General features: G+C 29.6%; 1 protein-coding gene across 1 annotated transcript in view; it reads left to right on the forward strand.

The window, feature by feature from the left end:
* The window catches only part of LOC143258504 (uncharacterized), a 134,599-nt gene that overhangs the window by 89,306 nt on the left and 21,414 nt on the right, over window positions 1-23,879 (forward strand). The window contains 3 exon segments of the mRNA XM_076517559.1: window positions 9,897-9,983; window positions 13,604-13,747; window positions 16,522-16,658. Of these exon segments, the coding sequence (XP_076373674.1) occupies window positions 9,897-9,983; window positions 13,604-13,747; window positions 16,522-16,658 (368 nt within the window).

Consider the following 23,879-nt stretch of genomic DNA (forward strand, 5'->3'; position numbering starts at 1 on the left):
TTTTCAATGAGATTATGAGGGCATCAAAATGGAGGATGTACTTGTGAATCTGTATTTCCACCACTATATGGCTACTGCTTGTCCTTCCCTGGCAGGCATCATCTACTGTGTCTTCATGATTCTGCTCATTTGGGTTGGTTGGTCAGCTTATAAGTCAGTATCAAATATGGGTGGTTTGGGGAACCTGCCACCATCTTTGCTTACAAAAGGTTTTGGCCATTTCAGCAACTATGCTGTTCTGTTGCCTGTTACTTCAACTGACAAGAAGATACTCTTTGTCAGAAACTCAGTTTTCTTGTTTACAAATCCCACTTTTAGGCTAATATCAACAATATTTGTTTATTGGCTATCCATGAGCTGTAATCTTTGAATTTGATACTGGATTGGCTGTGACTCTGCGTGAAGTTTCAATCTTTTTCGTTACCAGCCCCAGACTACATGATCCTGGCAGTATTTCTCTAGGCTCTTCTCATTTCAACTTTTTAGCCATCTCATTCATTTCTGTTTTTTCATCTCTTGAAGCTTCTTTATCTTTCATCATGGAAGTGTGTTTTTATATCAATCTTGGATATCCATTTTTAACTCTCATGTTCTGTGTATTCATATTTACATTTAGCATTTACTGGTCTCTTGCAAAATGAGGAAGTTTTTCATCTCAAAGCTGCCAAATTGCTTGCATTTACCAGTCATTCATCCTTGCAACTTAATATATCACATCAGATGGATGAGTTGTGCATGGTCAGCCAAATTTCATTCTTTTCTTCCAAGTTTTGACTTTTTATTTTTTTACATGGTGTTTGATGGCAGTCTATTCATTTCATTGGTGCATAAGAGCAACCCACCATATGGAGCTCATAGTAGAAAATTAATATTTACTATTATTCTTAATTTATTTAGTGACCCTTCATGAGATTCTGTGAACTTTTAGAAAACATTAAAAGTATGTTTAGAAAAGAATCAGGATATTTAATAAACTATTTCTATTAAGTATTTGTTATTGGATTTACTTTGATCAGTCTGACTTGAACTATGACTATCTGAGTTAAGATGATTCTTTATGTTAAGAATGTAGTTTTCAAATTCTCTTACAAAACATGAAGAACCTCTTTACTGAAAATTTTTTTTCAGTAAAACTATTTTTTTGTCTGTCAATTTGTCTTCCCTAAATCTACGTGTATTCAGCCCATTTGACCAATTTGGTACTGCCAACAAAAATTATAAAATAAGTCTAAATTATCCTTTTCTACAATGATTGTAGTTTGTAATAGAAGATTATGATTATTTATCCTAAACAGCTTCAGGCTCATAACAGTTTACTACATTGATTATCATTAACTTTTTGATTGTATTATTTTGTGTAGCTACAATAAATAGTTGGAAGTTACTAAGTGGGGTAATGACAATTTTAGATTACATCATTTGATGTCTAACAGTGTTCCGTGGGATGAAATAAAAACCCAATTGTAGCTGTCTTGAAAAGTCCACCTTTTAAAAGTACTCAGGTTATAGGGTTTTTATTTAATTTCTATTATTCTTGAATGTATGTGTTTTTTTTCACATCATATATGTTACTTGAGACAGAAAAAAATAATTTTTTATTTAAGTTTTTTATGTAGCCTAATAAATTTGTAATTTGTTCATGTAGTTTGTTTTGTTATGTATATCAGTATATTAAAAAAATGTAAGAATAAGAAATTTAACACTTTCAAATATACATTTCAGTAACTTACAAAGTAAAACAGTGTCACAAAATATTCTCATTCTGGCTCTGTAACTGACCTATAAAAAAAGTTTAAAAATTTTATTACTTACCAAGAGAACCAGCTTTGGTCTTCAAACAATATAATATGCTTATGTAATTCTGCATTTTAACATAATAAATTATTATAAATGCATCATAAGTAAGAAGTTCAAAAATGGTCTATATGTTATAAAAATGTAACATTGATAAGTGAGTGTAAGTGAATAAGTAGTTTAAAATAGATGAAGGATTGGGAGGAGCTTCTATGGTGGGTGTAACACATTAATTGGTACTTCAGAAGTAAAAGAAGGTGGAAAGATCATATTTTGAATATTTTGTAGTTGATGGAAATTCTGAAACCCTTATTGAAGGAAGTAAATTTAATTATGAGAATTCAGAGCTTAGATACATCACATGATACATAGAAGTGAAGAATACAAATTTATGTAAATATTTGCTTTTTAAATTAAAAAAATTAAAATTGGTATAATATTAAAATATGAATTATCTGTTTTTTCAGTGCCAAGTTTATTGGTATATATTGTCAATAAAGTTGTTTATTAACTTCCTCGCTACGGATTCAGTAAATTTAACTAAGTTTGTGATTCCTAATTGACCTTTAAAGTTTCCATACTATAACTTGTAATATATTTTATGTATCTTAATTGTCAGCAAAATATATAAATTTCTAATGACATATTTTCATAAAACTTTTTTCACAAATATGCGGAATCAAAGTGATTTTAAGATTAAGGTTAAAAAAGGTTAAAAATTAGCATGAAAAAAACATGCTAATTCATGATTAAGTGTGCCAATATTAGATACCAGAGGCATGATTGGAATATTATTTTTAGAAACCTCCAGTAAAATATAGTTTCAAATATATTTCATTTGTTTAAAGTTAAAATTTGATAATATGGGTTTTTCATGCTAACTTTGATGTAGATTTTTCATATACATTTATTCTGCTCACAAAGTAATAAAAAGGACATGATCTTGTTTCTAAAAATTCTTGGAAACTTACTTTGAATCTGTCAATAGAAGAATAGGAATTGAATTCATAACTGTATCTCAGGATGGCTGGTATGGGTATTAATGCTTTTACCAAAATAATGCAGAAAACAACGTTTCAACCTTCTTAGGTCATCTTCAGGTTAACAAAGAGAGAGTTTGCTGGACACGTCTTAAGGATGAGATACATGTTTACTTCAAGTGGGTTTTTCATCATTATGAATTCACAACTGCTCTCTTTAGACAAAAATATTAAAAACAACAATAAATACTGATACTGCTTTATAATTTTGAAGTTTGTATTCAAAATAACTTTATAAAGAATTTAGTATATTTCCTAAATAACACTATATCAGTTGTGCAGTAGTGTTATAAAAATGAACTAGTGGAGGTTAAAACTGTGTTAGTGAAGAACAGATTTCTGTTGCAAGCTGTGAACAGTGTAATAAGGAATTATAGTGAGAAAAATGACATCACTAAGCATGGCTGCTAGATTTCAAGCAGAAACAAGCCACTTAAAATCAGTGTAAAAAATCTGTAGTAATGCAAAAATGCAGCAAATATTTAATTGATTATATAAAACAAAAAACCCAGGTCTAGTGAAAAATACATGGTTTTAGCAAATGTTGTTGTTCAGAATGTGCCATGTTGTCCTTTGATCCTTGTTCTACCATATTTAGCTAGTCACACTCCTGAAGAATTATTATTTTGCCTAATCTTACCCAGTAAGTTTCTAATTTTTATATTTTAGTTTCTTTTATAACAATCAGTAGGAAATGTACATGAAAAATAAGAAATATGGTAATAATTTTTTATCACTTTTTTCTGCTGCTTATTTCCAAGGTAATTTTAAACCTAATCTTTTCAAGATGATGATATTAGTACAATAAATAATGTTATGTACTTAAATAATGTATCTAAGAACATTGAATAATAATATAAACAAAGCACATAATATTTTATAGCTAATATGAAAAATTTCTGGCTTTCTGAAACAAAGAGACTCAAAATAATTGTTTGGAGAGACAGCACAAGCAACTTTATCTTTTCCATTAGACTAGGACTGAGTTTCATACATCAGATAGCAATGAAAGACTTGTGTGTATATAATTAGTAGACATGCTGACTTGCAAGAAATGATAATGCTAGGCAATAGCAGCATAGCACTATATTGACTATGTAGATTGCATATCAAACTTGTTGGATTGGAACTTTCACAGGTTCTTGGGAGACATTTTTAAAGTAAAAAGTACATATGTTTTAGGATGGTTGTCATTTGAAGGCAAAATTTCAAAAACCTTCAATCCATTAATTTTTTAGTGTTCAAAACAACATGAAACATCAAACTTCATAATGAAATTGAAATTCTAGACTCCATTGGTGTGGTACCACACATACTATGTAATAATCAGGTTCACGGCTGACAATGACCAAAGAAGATCGAAACATTGTTCATTTCTCTACATAAAGCCTTCTCTACCCATACCAGCCATTTTTACATATATATTTTTCTCTACAAGTGGGTTTTCTTGTCATCACGGAAAAATATCCGTGAAAATTTTGTGGTGCACATGCAGCTCACATTACCATATGGCATAGTGTAAAGCACAAGCTGCTGACACATATACCACATGAAGATTTTCATTATTTTTTGTTGATGATCTTACCTAATAAGTATCTCTTTTTATGATTTCAGTTAACTTTATAATAATAAAGTTATTACATCATAATTACATATCAAACTTTGTTTTTCCTTAAAACTAAATATTGTCTCTTATTTTCTGTAATGTAACTTTATACGTCATTCTCTAGAATGTATAATGTATTTTCTTTAGTAATTTTATTTTTAGGAACTAACTTAGAAACTAGACAAAGCAAAAAAAATAGTACTGCCCTTCCTTTTTCTGTATAGATCACAAAGTTACAAAGTAAATCACCTGAGAATTTCTTCTGATTTTTTTCACACCTATTTCCTGTGTTTATTCTGTGTTTGTGGTTGAAGTAGAAACTTGCTGAACATATAGTAGTGAGTTGCCACTCCATACTTAGTTTGACACTGTGAATATCCAATATGCTCATGAGTTGCACTTCCCAGGACTTTTCTTCTTTGAAAACACAGTGGGGTGGGATTTATCAACTTGTTCACAGTATAATGGTTACAGTGCCAATTGTTTTATTTTATGATTTTGTGGAAAGGGCTGATCCAATAAGTTAATAAATGGATGTATCCTACAGAAACTATTTGAATCACATCTCTGAGAACACGGGGGAGTAAAATTTGCCATCTTCATTACAGTATACTGGTTGAAACAAGGATTATCTACAGTATGTTATAAAAGTAAGAAAAAATATTTATGATGTGGCTTTGTAATAATATATATATATATATAGATCTAATAAATTTGAGAGGTATGGTGTTGGTCTGAAAGTGCATATGAACATTCTCTTTCTTATTTTACCATGCTTATACAATAACTGATAAATGCATAGTGTCCAATATTTTTAATGGTACATTGAGGCTTTGGTTATCATACATGTGTGTGTGTATATATATATATATTTTTAATTCCAATTTGCAAATATTTAAATTTAAGTTATTTTTCTTAAAACATAGAATAAGGACAGAAAATAAAAAGTGTTCATAAAACAATGATAATCATTACTTATGACATTTTTAAGTCCTTTTTTTGCAGTTGTGAGTTATGGTTACTAAGCCTTGTCGAAGTTCACATGCTAGTGCAGAAAAAAATATGTTTTGTAGACTTTATATGTGCATTTTTGAATACCAAAAAATAGAAATGGCTATATTGATACCACAAAAAATTATTGTAATTTATTGGGCTTTCCAGCTGTTCTGTATTTGGTTTAGAAAATTCCTAATCTCTGTTAAAAAAATTTGTCAGTGATGCTAATAATTCAAAGTCTCGAACATTATAGGGGTTTTTCTTCGTAAGTATCTTAGGAAGGCTAACAGAATTGCATAGAAGCAGTTTAGTGTTTTTAACTGGTTATAAACTTTTATGTATAAAAAAAGTAGGCTTAAATAAACAAGTATGTTAAAATGACAAAGTGGCGGATGGAGCCATTTTGGTAGAGTTGATAAATATTATGATTCTCAGAAAATAAAAGAGGTAGGAGATTCTTATTTTATATTCTAGCTTGCCAGTATTGGATATTTGAGTTTATAATTCATGTGAAATTATACACATTGTAATTTGAGCACCATAAAATGTAACCTGACCAAACCCAGAAGATGACATACTAGTGTGACACTCAAAAGCTGATATTTAGCTGTATTTTTGTAACATTTACTTTCAAATTAATATAGTAACTAAATGTATAATATTAAAATTTACAGTTTGATGCCAAATGTATGCACATATACTCATAATATAGTGATTGAATAAAATTTTGTATGTAAGTTACAAGCATGATAACATGTTTTTTGATCCTTAGTTACCCATAACTATAGGGTTAGAAAGCTTGTGGATGTCATTTACATATACATGAAATTCATTGTCAAACTTTCATGTCTACTTGACAGGTTATGAAGTGTCTTCATTCATCACAAGTGTTAAGATACTTTGAATTTACAGCTGGTTAACTGTTTTTGGTTTTTTATTTGATTTAATATTGAGAGTAGAAATGGCCCAAAGATAAAGGTGAATGTAATATGTAATACAAACAGCTATTGATATATATTTTTATTCTGTTTTAAAATGCTGAACTTTTCCAGTATATTTTCAAAATTTTTATCAGTTACTTCCTCTGGTATAGTGTGCAGATATTCTATTTTAGTGTGTCTGTCCTGACTGTATTCTTATGTTATCAGGTTTTGAGAAAAGAGTGTAAAAGTTATTAAATATTCAAGAATGTGGAAGGGAAATAATATCACTAGAGCAGAAAACTTACATTGTGATGTTTTTTGAGCAAGCGTTCTTTTTTGTCCATTCTTGTGCCAAGGGTAATTTATTATTAGTATTTCTTGACTTTTTTGAAAATTCCATACACTTGTGGTCAGGCTATCTTAAGTGTCCAATTATCAGCTGGAAAATGTTCAAAACATTTTTTTCCTATAGGTATAATTTCTGCAGCTTTTGACAATGGAAGTACTGAAAAACCTTTTGCTAAAAATCTAGTAGCACTCGGGCTACGTTTCATCATATATTTTCACCTTCATGAAGATGGCTACTGTTTTTCACATGTTCTGCTTTTTACCTTTTTATTCTACTTCCAATATAATGTGGTAAAGGAGGTTTTCACTTTACTGCCTTTTTTTCTTTGATAATATTTCAGCTGCCAACTGTGTTTACCATCTTTTCTAAAAATACACACATGAAACCCATCACTTAAATACATGCCACTTCTATATATTAGTAAAGACAAATGTAGAAATTGTGATCTCCTTTACATTTTTTACATTACATCCAGCTGTAGCAAACTGGTAAGAATAGTTATTTTGTTTTAGACTACTTTCACACATAATGAAGTTACTTTTATTATAATGTGGTATTATATGAAGAACTGCAAGACATATATAAGGAATTAAAGTAAAATGGTGAACTCTATATACATCTCGCCATGCCCTTTATAATCTGTTTTTATAAAGACTCCTAATTATTGCTCACAGATTTACCTTTGTAATTTATCAGTAATTTAAACCTACAGCTACCAACATTCACACCTATTATGTAATTCTACTTTCAAGGGCTTTTCTTGCAGGAAAATGAGTTGATTTGTGAATAATACTCTTCAAATCCACCCTACCCTAGTCATCTACACATGTTGAAAGCAAAATATGGCAGAAAAAGCATGATGCACTCTACATATTACCCTTTGAAACAAAATTGAGGTAAAGGAGTTAATGTAATTTCACATTCAATGATTTTTATTGAATAATGTAATTTTCTCTTACCCTTTCAGTTATTGATAAGACATATCTTGGCTGTTGTGTATAATGATATAACAAAAATAATTTGAGTACCTGTACTAGATTTATGCATAAAAGATCATGTATTTAAAAACAATGCATATAAATAAATAAAAATGAAATAATTTCATTAGAAGTCCCAAATTGTTATACCCCAAATAATTTTTGATACTCTCTGGTTAGGGTATGATCAAATCAAATTATCTACTACCAAGATTGATTTTAGAGTCTTATGCTTTTATTTACTCAACAGTTTGTAATTATTGTCTTGAAAATAAAGAACAGTGAAGGAGAACATATGATTACAGCAACATACTATTTTGGATATTTTTATATGAGACAATCAGCTAATAACAAATTTTCAAGAGTAAATGTTCATGGCTTAATTACAGTATATTTTTTAGTCATAATTTTAATTTTTATGTTTGTATTATTGCTTTGAATTTAAATTTTTGTGCTGATGACATTCTTCTATTAATACTCCACCAGTGTTTATTTCCTTGATTTGATGGAAAAACTAATCACAATGTCAGCATATTATATATCATTGGAAAGCTCTCTTGATTGTCTGTCATTTAGAAATTATTATATGTTTGTGAATGGTACATACTCAGAGAAATTTTACCCAGAAAATTGGTGACTTCAAACTGTTTACTTAAGAAAACTTGTACTGGTAGTAATAGATTCTGTAGTGCAACAGCCATTTGGAGATTTAGAAGAAGCTGAAGAGCTTATCATCACTATAGTCTTGCAAGTAGAATAACTGGATTACAGTGCAAGTAAATAGATTTTGATAGTTTTGACAAGTATATACTGTTTAAATTCTTTCTTGGGCAAATATTTATTCTTATTCAGATCTCTCTCTCTAACTAACATGGAAATGTAGCTTTCAATTTTGTGCATATGCATGAATGTGTTGTCTTTTCTCATGTTTCTGGAACAAATAACTTTTTATTTTATTGTGAATGTTATGTATAGTTCTTTTCTTTCATGTATTTACTTTGTCAGATTGGAAAGAAGTGATTTTTAGATATGAATTTAAACATATTTTAAGGTTTTCTGAAGTGTTGTACATCGAGGGTTTTTATTTACTTTTTCATGCATTAATCATTTTAAAAGTGGTCAGAATGGCTATTTCAATATTTAATATTTAAAAGATAATTAAATCATTATTTATTTTGGCCATTGTCAAACAAGAAAAGGTTTTGCCTTTGTTTTCCAACTTTGATTTTCTATTTAAAAATAATGTTTTATTGTAGTTTTCAATATGACAAGGAACTTATAAAGAACAAAACTACTGTTTTTATGAAACTATACAGCCAAGTAACAAGTTATCATGCACTTTGTTTGCATTTTGAAATAATGGTTACTGTTATCTTATTCATAATAGAAATTATTATACAAATTATATTATTCACATTTGTTTTTAACCCTGAATTTTCTAGGCCCTTTACAAGTAGCTTAGTTAGGCACTATATGAAAAACTTCAGTTTTTGACATTAAACCTAATTTATAACTTTTAATAAATGTAATGGCTGTAAATGCAAATTTCTATGAGATTGTTGGTCAATATTGTTGTAAATTTGAACAACTTAGACTTATGAAGTATTTTAATTATAATATTTACAGGTATACTAAATACAGCAGTCTGTATTATTTCATATTTTAATGTAAAGTAAGATTAAAGAAAGCAATTTTTAAAATTTTAGATAAGTCAACAGTATCTTATTTCTGGAGCTATTTCATAGAATGTTGTTACTGACTCCCTAAAAGAAGACTAAACAGTAGTTTTGTTAAGGTATACGAAAGTTTCATTTGAAGCTTCGTATATATCATGTGCTGTCTCTCTCTCTTTTTCTTTTTATCATTATTTAAGGACTGTTGTAAGTCTTATGCAATAAGAATTACAGATAAGTAATAAGAGTTAGATAAATGTTCTTGGACTTCTTGTCTATTTTGTGCAAAATATAATTTTTTAAATTTGTAATTACTTTTAGCTATTTGAGTAATTGCAAATCTAGTTTGATTTGCTAAAGAGTTTTACTCACTTTTTGTCAAAAGTCCTGTAAATTATTATTTAGTATATTTGTGCCTTTTGTTTTTGTAAAGAATAATTTGTATCATTGTACTTACCTAATAGAAAGACTTCGAATGTCATATTAATATTTATATTATTCTGAAACATTTGTTAATGCACATTTTTTAAACTTATAGAAAGATGTGGCAGAAGAAACAACAGAAAAAAGGCGGTTAATGGAAATAGAAAAAGAAGATACTGAAAAACTGAGACAAAAATACAAGGTATAACATCTTAATGTATGTTAAGAACAAGAAAAAAGTTCTTAGGTTCCTTTTACATATGACAAAAATACTTGAAAATTTATCATTCTGTGAAAAAAAAAGTGTTATTTTGATTATTGTCAAACTTAAACTTATATTTGTATAGGTTTGATTATATCATATGAAAGTTTAATATTGGTTCTAGAAATATTTTATGCTTTTGAAAATTTTGTGAAATTTAGTGAAGTAACAGAAATTTATCAGTAGACAAATGCAAACCACAACAAATTTTTAAAGCTGTTTTCTTTATATATAAACATAATTTGATCATATACAATGGCCAATGTACGAGAATTTAGTTACATAAATTCAGTGCTTATCCTACTAAATATACTTGGCAGTGCTATAACATTTTGTCTGAACATAACTTGACATTTTTAATTAGAACTGTAATTTTGGCTGGAAATGTGTATTTCATCAATATTGCAGAGTTAGCATTATAATCAATATTTTTAAAGACTTGTGGGAGAAAGATATAATAAACAGATTATCAAAAACTTTGTCCATATACCTTTTCTTAGATTGTACAGGCTTTCCAAAATTGTTTTCTTATGTATAATAATACATAATTATATTAACAAAACATTATTGCTCAGACAAATGGCAGTATTAATGCTTTGTTACATGTGATGATTTGTTTGTTTTTTTCATAGAGACTTAGACCAGCATACAAGGGGTCAAATTAAGGCAGAGTATTAAAAACATTTGATTTGTGTTGTAATGCTGATTCATATTTTTTTAATATTTAAAGAACTATAGTTTTAATTTTTTGTGTATTTTTAATATAATTATTGAATTGCTGAATTTCACTTGAAACATTTGGATATGTACCTATAACTCTTGGTCAAATGAATTAGTTTACAAGTCTTACCTTAGCATTTTAGTATTTACTAAACTTATGGTCTTACAAACTGGTTGGAATTTTACTGTTTGAGATTTCCAACAAGATTATGTATTGTCTAAGATGTGTGAATATAATACATATGAAATTGTAACCACTTATACTGAATAAATTCTTTATGATTGAAGGTGATATTTCGGCATAGTAAAGAACTGCGTAAGAAATGTTAATAGTGTATGAATGGGTTTATTTTTTCCATTTATAGTTCAGTAATTCCAATACGATATCGGGCCTGGCATGGACAAGTGTGTTAAGGCGTTCAACTCGTAATCCGAGGGTTGCGGGTTTGAATCCAGGTTGTACCAAACATGCTCACCCTTTCAGCCATGGGGCATTATAATGTGATGTTCAATCCCACTATTTGTTGGTGAAAGAGTAGCCCAAGAGTTGGCGGTGGGTGGTGATGACTAGCTGCCTTTCCTCTAGTCTTACACTGCTAAATTAGGGACGGCTAGCGCAGATCGCCCTCGAGTAGCTTTGCACGAAATTCAAAACAAACAAACCAATATGATATCTTATCCCCTGTTACAAAATACCTTTTTTTTTATTAGTACTGCCCTCTATAGGCACATTTTCAGTCTCTCCACCAGCCTTTCACCTTCCACATCTGCATTTCCATTTGTGAATGGTTATGCAAGAGGTCTACACCAATAAGAGTTGACACAACCCTTTTCATAACCAATGCATCTCCACATTTGTATTTGTTAATCACTTCTTGATTGGCAACAGTACTGTACAGATGTTCTTGGGTTTACTGTCGTATTTGTTGGTGTTTTCATTTACACTATAGAGTTAGTTTTGTTTTATTTTTATTTTTTGTTTACAGGGGCCTTTCTGCTAGTTTATTGTGGACAAGTGGTGCCTGATGTGGTATACTGTTTTTTTTATCAATAATCCACATTGTCCAATTCTGTGATTATAATTTATATGAGTTGCATTTTAGGTTCTCATTTTTAGTGCTTAAGATGCTGGCAGATGTTGATTGTGGCTGTTTGTTCAATTCTTTTCTATGTTGCAACATTTATGTTACAGGTTTAGATTACACGCACTGTAGAGATGGAGTGTTTCTTAGGACTACTAGTAGTTCTGTCTAGTGGTCTTTTTGCTTCACTTTATAAATATCTTTGCCCCAGACCTAACATTAAATAAAATAAACATAGATTGCTGTCCACTCTGATTCTCCTTCTCCATGGCATTGAGAATCTTCTATAATGTACATATAGCAGTTCCTACTACAGACTTGATGTATGTTTCCAAATATCACAAGGTTTCAGTTGTAGCACTATGCTGTATTAATATATAAATATCTGACAGACTGACTTTTCCCTCCGTGGCATTGCTTGTTTCTACCATTTTCCTGATGTACATTCCCAGGAGGTTTGGTGTTGGTTGAAAATGGCTTGGTTAATATTAAAATTGTGTCAGTGGAGTGATGGTTTTTCTACTACAAACCTGATGTACAATTCCAAATACCACTGGGTTTTGATTGAAGCATCCCTTTATGTCAAGACATATACAGATATATACATATTTTTTTTGTTTGCACCATTTCTCATATCCACCATCTTCCTGATGTGGGAAGTGGGGATCAGGTGTTTGTACAGCTAAACAATTCCTCGTGTGTACTGCCAGGTTTTGGAATGCATATGCACCCCAGGTTGCAGTCCCATTTTATACTATCTGCTGAAAATCATTTCCCAACAAATCTGGTGTTGGTTGTAGCTGGCTGCAGCATATGTGTTCCCATTTGTGATCTTCTATCTACTAAGAAACGGCTGTACTTTTCCAGATACCACCACGTGTTGGATGAGGTCAATCTCCCACTCTGGTCTGTTTTGCCTCAGCCACTCAACACCCAAGAGTCTCATTAAATGGTAACATGTATTGTGTGATTCTTTCACCTTTTTCCATCTTTTATGTTTACAGCAGTTACAAAAGAGTGAAAAGTATACATGGATTAGATGTGGTGCAGTTCTATACTAAGGTGTGATATCTTCTTTCTTTTTATAGTTTGATGTCATACAATTTCTCTTTACATGCATCCTAAAACAGGATCATTTTTTCACTGGCCAAGCCAATATACAGTGTGGAATTCTAACTATTTTATGAGTGGGGATCAGATATCATGCTGGAAGTTGACATTTTACTAAACTGAAAATATATTTCTAATAGATACTTACTTTACATTTCCAACCCAACATCCTTACTTCTGGTGATATGTGCTGTAGGTCTTCTGACCAATCTCAAAGTGATTAATAACTGCAAATGTGGAGGTTGCACTAGTTATGATAGGAGTTATATTGCACTTATATTGGTGGAGCACTACTACTTAATTATTTACGTATGGGTATGCAGAAACAGGAAATGGAAGGTTAGTATTTATACTATACATATAAATGTATAAAATTACTATGATTTAAATGCTATGTTATCACTCATAGAATTTAAACATATTAATGCTTGCACTCTGACACTGCAATTTTTATCAGTATCAACTGTCTAGTTCTAAGGTATTAGTAGTGTGATTTTGTTTAATATATTGTTTCCAACATAAATTTAACTTGTATTTTAGAAAAGCATTAATACCTCGAAGTGAAACTTAAGAAAGCAATAAAGTTTTTTTTGTTTTTAATTAAAAAGATTTTGATTAATTGATGACTTTTTTCTCTTTTTTAACTAGGCAAATCAAGAAAAGGAAAAAGCAGTACAGGAAGCACTGGCTAGTCTGAAAGCAAACTTTTACTGTGACTTATGTGATAAACAGTACTACAAACACCAGGAATTTGATAACCACATCAATTCTTATGACCATGCCCACAAACAGGTAAATTACTGTTATTCAAGGCAGAAATTTTGTAACTTAATCTGCAGCAAACCAAAGAATTTGGTTCAAAGAGAAGAAACTTATAACATTTCAATGAAAAAATATGAAATTAGATATAAATTACTAACTATGAAATTGTTATTGCTTAAATAAACTATAATTTTTGTAGTCTTAAATTTTGTTTGGTTACAGAGCTATTGAATAGAAAATCAGGCCCCCTTCTACCAGATTGACTTGTCACATCATCTCTTTTAGGATTTGTTAATAGTTCTATCTTATATTTAATCATATATTACCTATAACCAATAGAAAGTGAAGGTTTCTATCTATTAAAGAACATATTATATAACACTGTATTTTGAACATATAGGTATCAATTTCATTCCAGGTACAATCTTTGCTCCTGTGAGAAATTTAGTGACTAAGCTTGGATAAATTCCTAATGGATTTTGTTGCATAGTGAGAAAGCCAGAAAATTTTGAGAGATAGGGGAAATTGTTTACTTTTTTGCATATATTTAGTATGTTTGTTGGTGCATTATTTAATTAAATGAAAATTATTTAGTGCATTATTGCTATTAGTATAAGAGTGGGGTTAAGTGACCTTGACAACAAGAAAAAAAGATTGGGTGACTACTTTTCTTAATTTTTATTCTTTATTTATTATTATAAAAGTAACTAAAATATAAAATAGGGATATTTTTAGGTTAGTTAAAATAATACAATAAAATTGTTTCACTAGGCACACAAGTGAGTAGCTTTTGTAGTAGGTCATGGGTAATGTAATTTGAGAGTATGACATGAGCTGCAGATCCCCTGAGTGATTTACAACATATAGTGGCAGGAATAGTGGTTATCCATGTTTCATAGGGCAATAAAATAATAAAATTTAATTATAAATAAATGTATATTGTTATTAGCTTAAGTCTACAAAAGATAAAGAAATGTAGTTTCATGTTACAATTTGAAGTAATTCTAGGAAGAAAAAGGGGTAATTTAGATTATTATTTTTTGGTGGTTATGAAGTTGGTCAAATTGACTGATCCCATACAGAGATAAAGTAGATAAAATATAAAGTTTTTCTGATAAAGCATTTAAAATGTACTCGGGGATTACACAGAGGAACTTTGATATTTTTTAGATGGAGAAAGGTATTTTTAATCTTAACATAAGAACTTTTTGTATATGAAATGTTATGTTAAATGAAAGATTGACAAGTTTCATAAAGATATACACACCATATTGAAAGTTAGAAGTGTTAAATATATAAAGTATTTAAAATGATTACAAAAAGGTCAAATTGGCCAAGCCCATGTTCAGATAGTTAGATTCTCTTGATATTGAAAGATTTATTAGAAAAATGAAAAACATTTAAGATTTTTATTTACTGAAAAAAACACTGATGTTTATAAACATCGTTTTTGATATCATTTTGTTGCAAGCATATGTTTTGCTTAAAAAAAATTCTTTGCTTTTAGAAGTTAGGTAATACATGCTGTTGTAAATCATTGGGTAGGATTTGTTATTTATATCAGTTCATCACATAAATAATATTGTTTGTAACTCTTAAGATTTAAAAGGAGAAGAAATAACACAAATAACTTCAATCAATTATGTATTTTTCATCACTTTCAGTGATGGTCTGCCAAACATCTCAAAAGATTTTCAGTACTATGCTTATAAAAATCAGGTGGTTTTGAGGCAAAAAGGTACAAAGGCTATTTTTTAACTCATCCATAGAATTAAGTTGTTCTTCATTCAGATTATGTTGCAAGCTTCTGAAAAGATGATAATCTGAAGGAGCAAAATCAGAAGAATAAGGGGGTTGGGGAAGTTTCTCCCAGCCAAGCTCTTCAGTTTTTATGGAAGTGATTCTAGTATTGTGAGGACGTGCATTGTCATGGTAGAAAACAACTCCTTTCTGATTCACCAAAGCAGGTCTCTCTCTATTCTTTGTTTATTTGTAGTACAATATTCAGTCAATCCAGTTGCTGACAGTATCTCTCAGCAGTGATTGTTTGGTTTGGTTGTAACAACTCAAAGTGTATTACACCAAACGCTAAGCAAAACCTTGGGTCCAGGTTCACTTTTGGCTGTGGTGTAGCTGTTTCTCCTGTACTAACCCACTGTTGGCAACACTTAACATTTTGATAAGAGTACCCATTTCTCATCTCTAGTTCAAAAACAAAGCTTGAAGTTCATGAGAGTGAAGAGATATGCATATGTCTACTCATTCTCTTAGGTTATGTAGTACCCATTTTCCCAACTTTGAAACTCTACCAAGTTGTTACAAATTTCAATGGACAGTAGAAGGAGATAATGGAGTTTCTGAGCTAATTCTTCAACAGTTACAATACAATACTCCTAAAGTGTTTCTAGAAGCAAGTTATTATGAAACTCAACAAGGTACCCAGTGCGAGCTGCATCTGTCATACTGCAGTTACCAGTTATAAACTTATTGAACCATCTTTGACACTTCCTCACATTCAGAATATCATTGCCATACACCTCTTAAATGCCTTAAGTGCTTCTCTGACACCTCCATGATAATTGGGGCTTCTAAAATAAATAAAACACACCTAGTAAAGAAACAAATGGGCTCACACTTAATGCTATCATGTCATCCTACATAACTTGTATGACTTTGAGAATATCTTCATTTAACCAAGAAATATGCATTTAAACTTATCCTATCCCAAGAAACGACATTACTTATGGGATGACCTGATAAATTGTTGTAATTAAAATTAGTATTAATTTTATTTTTTATTCTAGCGTTTGAAAGAGTTAAAACAGCGAGAGTTTGGAAGAAATGTAGTTGGAAAGTCTCATAAAGAAGACAGAAAACGAGAGAAAGAACTGAAACGCTTACATGAATTGGCAGAAATAAGAGCTCAAGCAGCAGAGTTAAGGTAGGACACTTATAATTTTTCTTTTTAATCATAGAATTTTTTATTTCATGTAGTCATTAACTTTCTAATTACAAATACTGAAATGAGTTAGTACAGTTCAAAAAACATTTCTTAGGAGCATAAAAGGAAGTTAAACATTTCTTGTTTTAGTTCTTGCTAATTAAACTTTCAATGTACAAGGTGAATGTTGTCAAACATTAGAAGATTTGTAATGGAAAGTAGAATAATGAATAAAAAGTTAAGGCACTGTGAAAATCCACAGTTTTATTAACCCAGAATCATTCCAGGTATTTAAACAACTGTATGTATAGTGGAATTAAAACACTAACTTGTTCTAAAGTGATCAGGATCATCTACTTACACCTTAAGTATTTTGCATAATTCTCATAAAGGTTCTTCTCAAAATTAAAACTAGTGGATAAAATTCTTTGAAATCTGACAAAAAAGTTCCTGACAGTTTGTAGTTTCATAAAAATATATATTTGACTTCTTTTACTATTTCCATCAAAAATATATTTAATGTAGTTATTTGCACTTGGACTGAATAATTCACTCATAAGGTGATTTTCACGTTAAGTGTAAAAATATTATTTATTATCTAACAGTTTTTAAGGTAAATATTTATATTTTATTTTCCATCTTTATAATATCATTAACTCTAGCTGTTACCATCAACTTGCAGGGTATTGAAGTATTTAAACTTAAGAAATGGAAATATATTCATACCTTTTATCTCTTTACTGAATAATCTTAAAATATCTTCATTGGGCAATATGTATAATTTCATATTTTTACCTTTTTACTTATAGTTTATTTTCAGTGGGTTACTATGGGTGATATAATGATATCATCATCACAGATGCTTACCTCCAGCAAAATGTTTTTTTTTGTTTGCTTTGGAGTTTAAGCCTTGCAGAGCAAGGCAAAGTTTTGGTTATTGTATAAAGGTTATTAAACTTTTTAGATGTGATTTTAAAACATAAATAATGCATAATTAACTAAAATAAAAACATAAAAAACATTTAACTGTCTGTCAAACTAATATATATATAAATATAGCAAGAAAAAACACATAACTGTGTTCACCAACAGCTTATTCAGTGATATGAATTGCTGTGAACACACAGTCCATGACAGTTTCAAGTTAGCTTCAAAAAATTTGCTCTTTCAATTGGTTATAAGCGTGCCATTTTAAATCTGATCTACTGCTCAATGGCAGCTCTTTATAATTTTGAAAGCAGGTATGACTTTTCTTGGATGGTAGAAGATTACAACTTCATTTTCTGAAGTAAACAAGCTCTATATGTGTACTTTGATCATTACCAAAAAACATACATTACGTAAACACAATAGGGCTGAACTTGAAGAAACAAATGCTGTTTTTAACTGAAGTTTTAATTATTATATTAGACTTCTTTTGAAATAAGGAATAAACATTTGGATAATATAAAACTATGAACTATAACATACTTGATAATGCTAATTTCATTAAAATACTTTGATAATAAATTTGTTTAATTACATTTTCAATGCTACTTAGTAACACTTCTTTTCATGCACTGAAAAGAGTTCAAAGAATGTCTCATCCAGAAAGGTTTTACCCCTCTAAACAATATTCTCTGCAAGTCACTGTGTTACATTCAACATTAAGTTAAATACATTTCTTATCAATATACATGAAAAAAATTAATATTATATTCTATGTAATGATTTGAAGTTTTATGTTATCTAATATTTAAGTCCTTTATTTCAAAAGAAACATTTAAATAACTACTTAAAATTCAGGTATATTGTCAAGTGACTTATGAGCTTAGAAAATACATTTGGTACTCTGCATCTTCAATAATGTAATGCTAGTTTTAAAATGTTTACTTAACCCATTGACACACAGCATTTCAAAGTTCTCTGGATGCATGCAGTTAAATGACTGGTGCCATTTTTGCCTTCAACAAATTTGTTTGAGCTTTATAGCTTACATGTGAAGGTTATATGCACGTGTATATACATTAAAAAGAGCTTGTTTTACACTACAATCCAACAGTAGTAGGTTTGTTTTTTATTTGGCCTGCATTTTTTATCACAGAGTACATGTATTGTTGACTGCCTGATTGACTGTAGCACTTATGGTTGTTTCTAACCTAAGTATGTTATAGTTAGAGATCCAGTTAAATTGTATTTAGGTCTGACTTTTACATTTCAGTTAATTATGTATTTATATTTCAAAATGCATAATTGAAAGGATTAAACATATTTAACTTTCAGAACAACTGTAAATGTATATAAGGCAATACAATTACACACATTTAAATACCTATGTTCTTCCCTAGCTGCTTATTATATTAAATGGTGTGGAGAAATTTTGTTGATCTTGTACATCTCTGCCAGAGACACTAATATATCCAATGGCACCATTAACTTTTGTTGAGATAAGGAGTAAATTGTAAAGGACAAAAAAAGGAAAATAAAACATTAAAATTTAACTATATGTGAAAATAACTGAAATTACAAAAAGGATGTAAACAAAAGAACATCCTTAAAGATATTTTACAAAAAATTAAAGGTATGTACTTCTTTTGAAAAATTTCTCATACTAATTTTGGAGGTTCTAGCAGTTATGCAAATAAAACTTGAAAATGACTAGATGAATAAAAGTATTTTTATGCTTAAAATAAAAATCATAGTTTTAGTGCAAATAACTACTATGTATAAACAACATTTTTATTAGAAATATTTAATATTTATTTCTTTGACAAGATACTTATAAACATTAACAAAATCTTGCCATGTTTTGTGAGTAATGTACAGAGCTACTGTATGTTTGTTGCATAAATGTCCTTCCCACTCAAACTGAAGTTTAACATGTTAGTCTGTACCAAAAGGGTTAAATGACATTAACTCTCTTGCCATACAACTGGCTGATTTGACCAGCTTTATAACCCTTTTATATTTATTATAATTTACAAATGATACCTTTTAATGTAATATGTGCATCTTCAGAAAATTTAAAAGACTTTTAGTAAATATTGCAAGTCTTTTGTACAAAAAATCAAATTTTTATGAAGTTTTTTACTGAATATAATTCCTTTTTTAACTAGTCCGTGAGTGCAAAGTGGTTTCATCTTAAGATTAAAAATACTTTTCTTCACCTCAAAAAATCTCAAATTTCTTAAAACTCCTATATAAATTGCAAACATATTGCAGTAAAACTTCCGTATTTTATGTTATTTTTTTCTACTTTAACTCTATAAAAGTTTGTCAGTTTGACCAAACTTGTAATCACCAAAAGCAATATTTCAAACAAGCCTCTATTACCTTTATTTATTACTAGAATGACATCAAATTGTACCATGAAATTATATTTTTTTATCCTGGATAGCTTTAAATTCATAACAGTATGCATCTACACTTAAATTTTATTGTTCTATTGCTCTTTGAATTGTGTCTAACTTGTGTGTATGCCATGTAAGTGGTAAATCACATGGCAAACATCTGGTTCATTTTACATTATGTAATTACATGTAGTACTCACTAATTGATTGCAAGCATACTGCTTAAAGGAATTATTACACTTTAATTTACAGAAGTCATAAAACCCAAAATGCATTAATTAAGATAGAATAATTCTGTTACTGTGTGTCTGCTCATTATGATTGTAGTGAAAGGGGATGCAAGGGGACCATGAGGTGGGGGATGCCATGAAACCTTATAAGTGTAGTGAGTATTGGTATAAAACAGTCTAGAGCCAAGTGCATAAAATTTATCATGAAAGTAAAAATATCTATTTCATTTTAAACTTAAAAATCATTTCTGACTTAAGCTATCTTCTGTTATAACTCCAATGTTTTTATAAAAAAAATACAACTCTTCAATCAAAGTATACTCTAAACTGAGAAAACTAATATCTTTCCAATTTTGTTATCTATACATATGATTTTATATTTTAGTACATAGAAGGTTGTATTTTTGTTGCTGAACGACATGACATAAAGGCTGTTGTTTGAATGTAGTGCTGCCAGAATGCACCAACTTTTCTGTATGTTAGAAGTTGTTAATCTGATTGCTTTTTACCCATAATTATTTTATGAATATGCCATGAATTAATTTCATGAATGATAGTAATTTTGACTGGCTCACAAAGAAATTTATCAATGTTTGACTGCCTTGACTGTACTTTTTTGTCTCTTTGTTGGTTAAGCTTGATTTTGCAAAATTTATTGATTTCAGTTAGCTGTGAAATGTGAAACTAGCATATACTTTGAGGTAGTAGTAGGAGTGGTAAGTGCTTGCCCTGTTATTTTTGTCAGAAAGCTATACTCTAGTAATAAGCAAAGAATAGACGTAAAATACAAGAAATAAACTGTTTTCCTAGATCTCCTTTTTTATGCTTTGACTGTCAGTGACACTTCACCCTAATTTTTTATACTTATGGTACTACTGCACTAAATAATTTTTTGTTCAATTTAATAATGCATCGAAAAATGTAGATCAATCACATGCAAAAATTAGATAATATCCCATTAATTTCACAATATTTCTTGCTTTCTAATTATGTACAAGAGTCTTTAAAAATTCATCTGTTTGTCCATGTGTTTTCTGTGGGAAAAAATTTTAAACTGTTAGGATGAATGAGAATTCTCTCTTCAGAAAACAATGTAATATAATATATCATTTGTTAGATTAAAACTTTGACTTTTTGTTGGTTGTAAATTATTTGGTATTAGTTGTCAGAGAGAACTATTGGCAATTCTGAAAGGATGTTACAGGTAAGAGGAGTCTGATTTTCTGTTAGATGGCTTTGTTATCAACTGAGATTGAAGGCTATTAAATTATGCTTTGCCTGAATTGTGACAACATTGTAATAAGTTATTTGCTTTAAATTTCATAATTTCTGTAGAGATGGCAAATAATTAGACTAGAGAGAAAATGTCACAATTCTCATGCTAGGGGAAAATTCTGGATTTTTAATTTTGCCATATAAAGTTAAGAACTTAAAACTTGTATATTATTGGAACTTAGATTATTACTTCACCATCAAAGGTGGTATAGCTATTGTTTTCACCCCTATATGTGAGTTGTGTTCAAGATTTATTGAAAACAGCTGAACAGATTTGGTATACATTTGGAATATGACCCAGCTTATTAAAAGTGATTAGTTTTTTGGAAGTTCAAGGTAATGAAAATAAAAAATATGTTCATCTGTTAATATGGAGATTGATTTTTCACACTATTTTTGCTCTGCAACTCAGTCATAAACGATTGTATTTTGATAAATCTTGATGGACATATATAGATTATTATTCCTCATTGTCCTGCCAGAAATGGTCTGTGTCCATTGTCAGTGAAAGATATACATAACACATTTTTACATTATTTGAGGGCCTGTTGTAATTAATACTGCATGCATAGGTATGGGCTTTACTGAGTTAGCTATGTTTTTATGCCAAATTTATTCATACATTGTAATGAAAAAGTAAACTTTGCATGTAACTAAGTAAACTCTTATTACATATGCTGAAAAAGATGCCTATAGCAAAATACTGTTTTTTGTGTTTTACTGCATCAGCATTAAACATTCAAAACATTTTACTTGGGTTGAAATAGTATTTATTATTAAATATTAATATTTTTTACATTTATAAAATCCATTTCTGTCAAAATATTTTAATTTCCAAAGCCTTTACTTATTCAGTCTAATCATTTAACAGTTTTGATTTTTATTTTGCATTATTTCTGGAACATTTGTGAATATTAAAAATTGTTTTCTTCATCTTTTATCTTGTGTCTCATTTTCTGTACGAGGCAGCCTACAAAACTTTTGCAGTAGTTTTCCTGCCCATCACTTGATTTTTCCTTATTTTTATCATTTTCAGGCACAACATTTAAAATTATGTATGTTAGATTGATAAATCCTGGTCTGTTTTTTTAAAAAAATATTACTTTGTCAGACAAACAAGCTCATGTAGAAGTAACTTTGTTTAATAAAACTTCATGTAAACTAAACATTAAAGTATAGTAAGGTATTTATAATAATGTAAAGAGTATGAAACAATATGCAGTATGAGTATGCATTCAGTGCATGACATGTTTGTATGAATTGAAAAAAGAAATTTGCAAAACAAGTGATAAAATTATCCTAAAGAAAAGCAAATAGCCAAAAGGTGTTTATATCAGTTTATGAAATTAACTGAAGCTAAATTATTGCAAAGAAAATTTAAGGTGATAATGAAGCCACACTATGCAGAAATGTCCGAGTGTTCACAAAGAGATCAAGCACATGGTTTTAAATGAACTACACGTGTATTTTAGACCTATATATGTTAAGAAAGCTCATAGCAAATATATTTAGTATAATGTTAATTTTTGTTTAGGAGCTTTTACATAAGTTAAATGTTGTTTGTTTGAAATACTTTGCAAATAATAAACTAAAGTTGAAATCAAAGCCAGTCATCATGTGATAACTATATTGTACCATCATGTAGGATACTTATTACATTGAAAAGTATGACTAAGAAAAAGCTGATATGCAATCCAGACAAATGTATTTCTAATGATATAAGATTTATAACCTTTGATCGAGAATTTGTTTAAGAAAGTTCTGGATAAACAAACACAAGAGTGTTATTTATGTAGATGGTACACTTACTATAAGGAATTCATCAGTGTTCAGTGAAATGAAAAGTTGAAAACATGAAATAAAATTATTAATGCCACATTTAATCATCTAGTGGCTGCAATATTGATTAGCAAGTTTAAAATATCTTGTAGTAAGAGTCTCAGTTGTATTGTATTGATGTTGTTTTAAATTTGTTGTTTTACTTCTGTAATTTGTGTCCACTGGAACAGTAATCCTTTATCACAAACAGTCAATCACAGCATGAGTCCATTAGTTGTTTCTTGTAAGACCTACCACAAACAGCACATGGAAAATGCACATTCTATACTTAGACTTCATCGTGGGAAAATTTTAAGAAATTTTATTTTATTGAACTTCTTTTAGGCGAAGCTGAGAAATTTCGTATTTTCACCCTTTGTATCTGTTGTTAAGTAATTGTCTTCTCCTCCTCCCCTTAATCCTTTGTATGAGGTTAGGGCATCTTGTGACCCTTCTCCTTTTAAACCCATCATTCACCATAGTGAGGTATACTTCACTACTGTTCTTTTTAACACTGTTCTTCCTTCTCATCCTCAGTGTCTTGTTTCACTTTTTCCTCTGCCGTCCAT

Source organism: Tachypleus tridentatus, chromosome 8 (genome assembly GCF_004210375.1).
Source record: "Tachypleus tridentatus isolate NWPU-2018 chromosome 8, ASM421037v1, whole genome shotgun sequence".
NCBI lineage: Eukaryota > Metazoa > Arthropoda > Merostomata > Xiphosura > Limulidae > Tachypleus > Tachypleus tridentatus.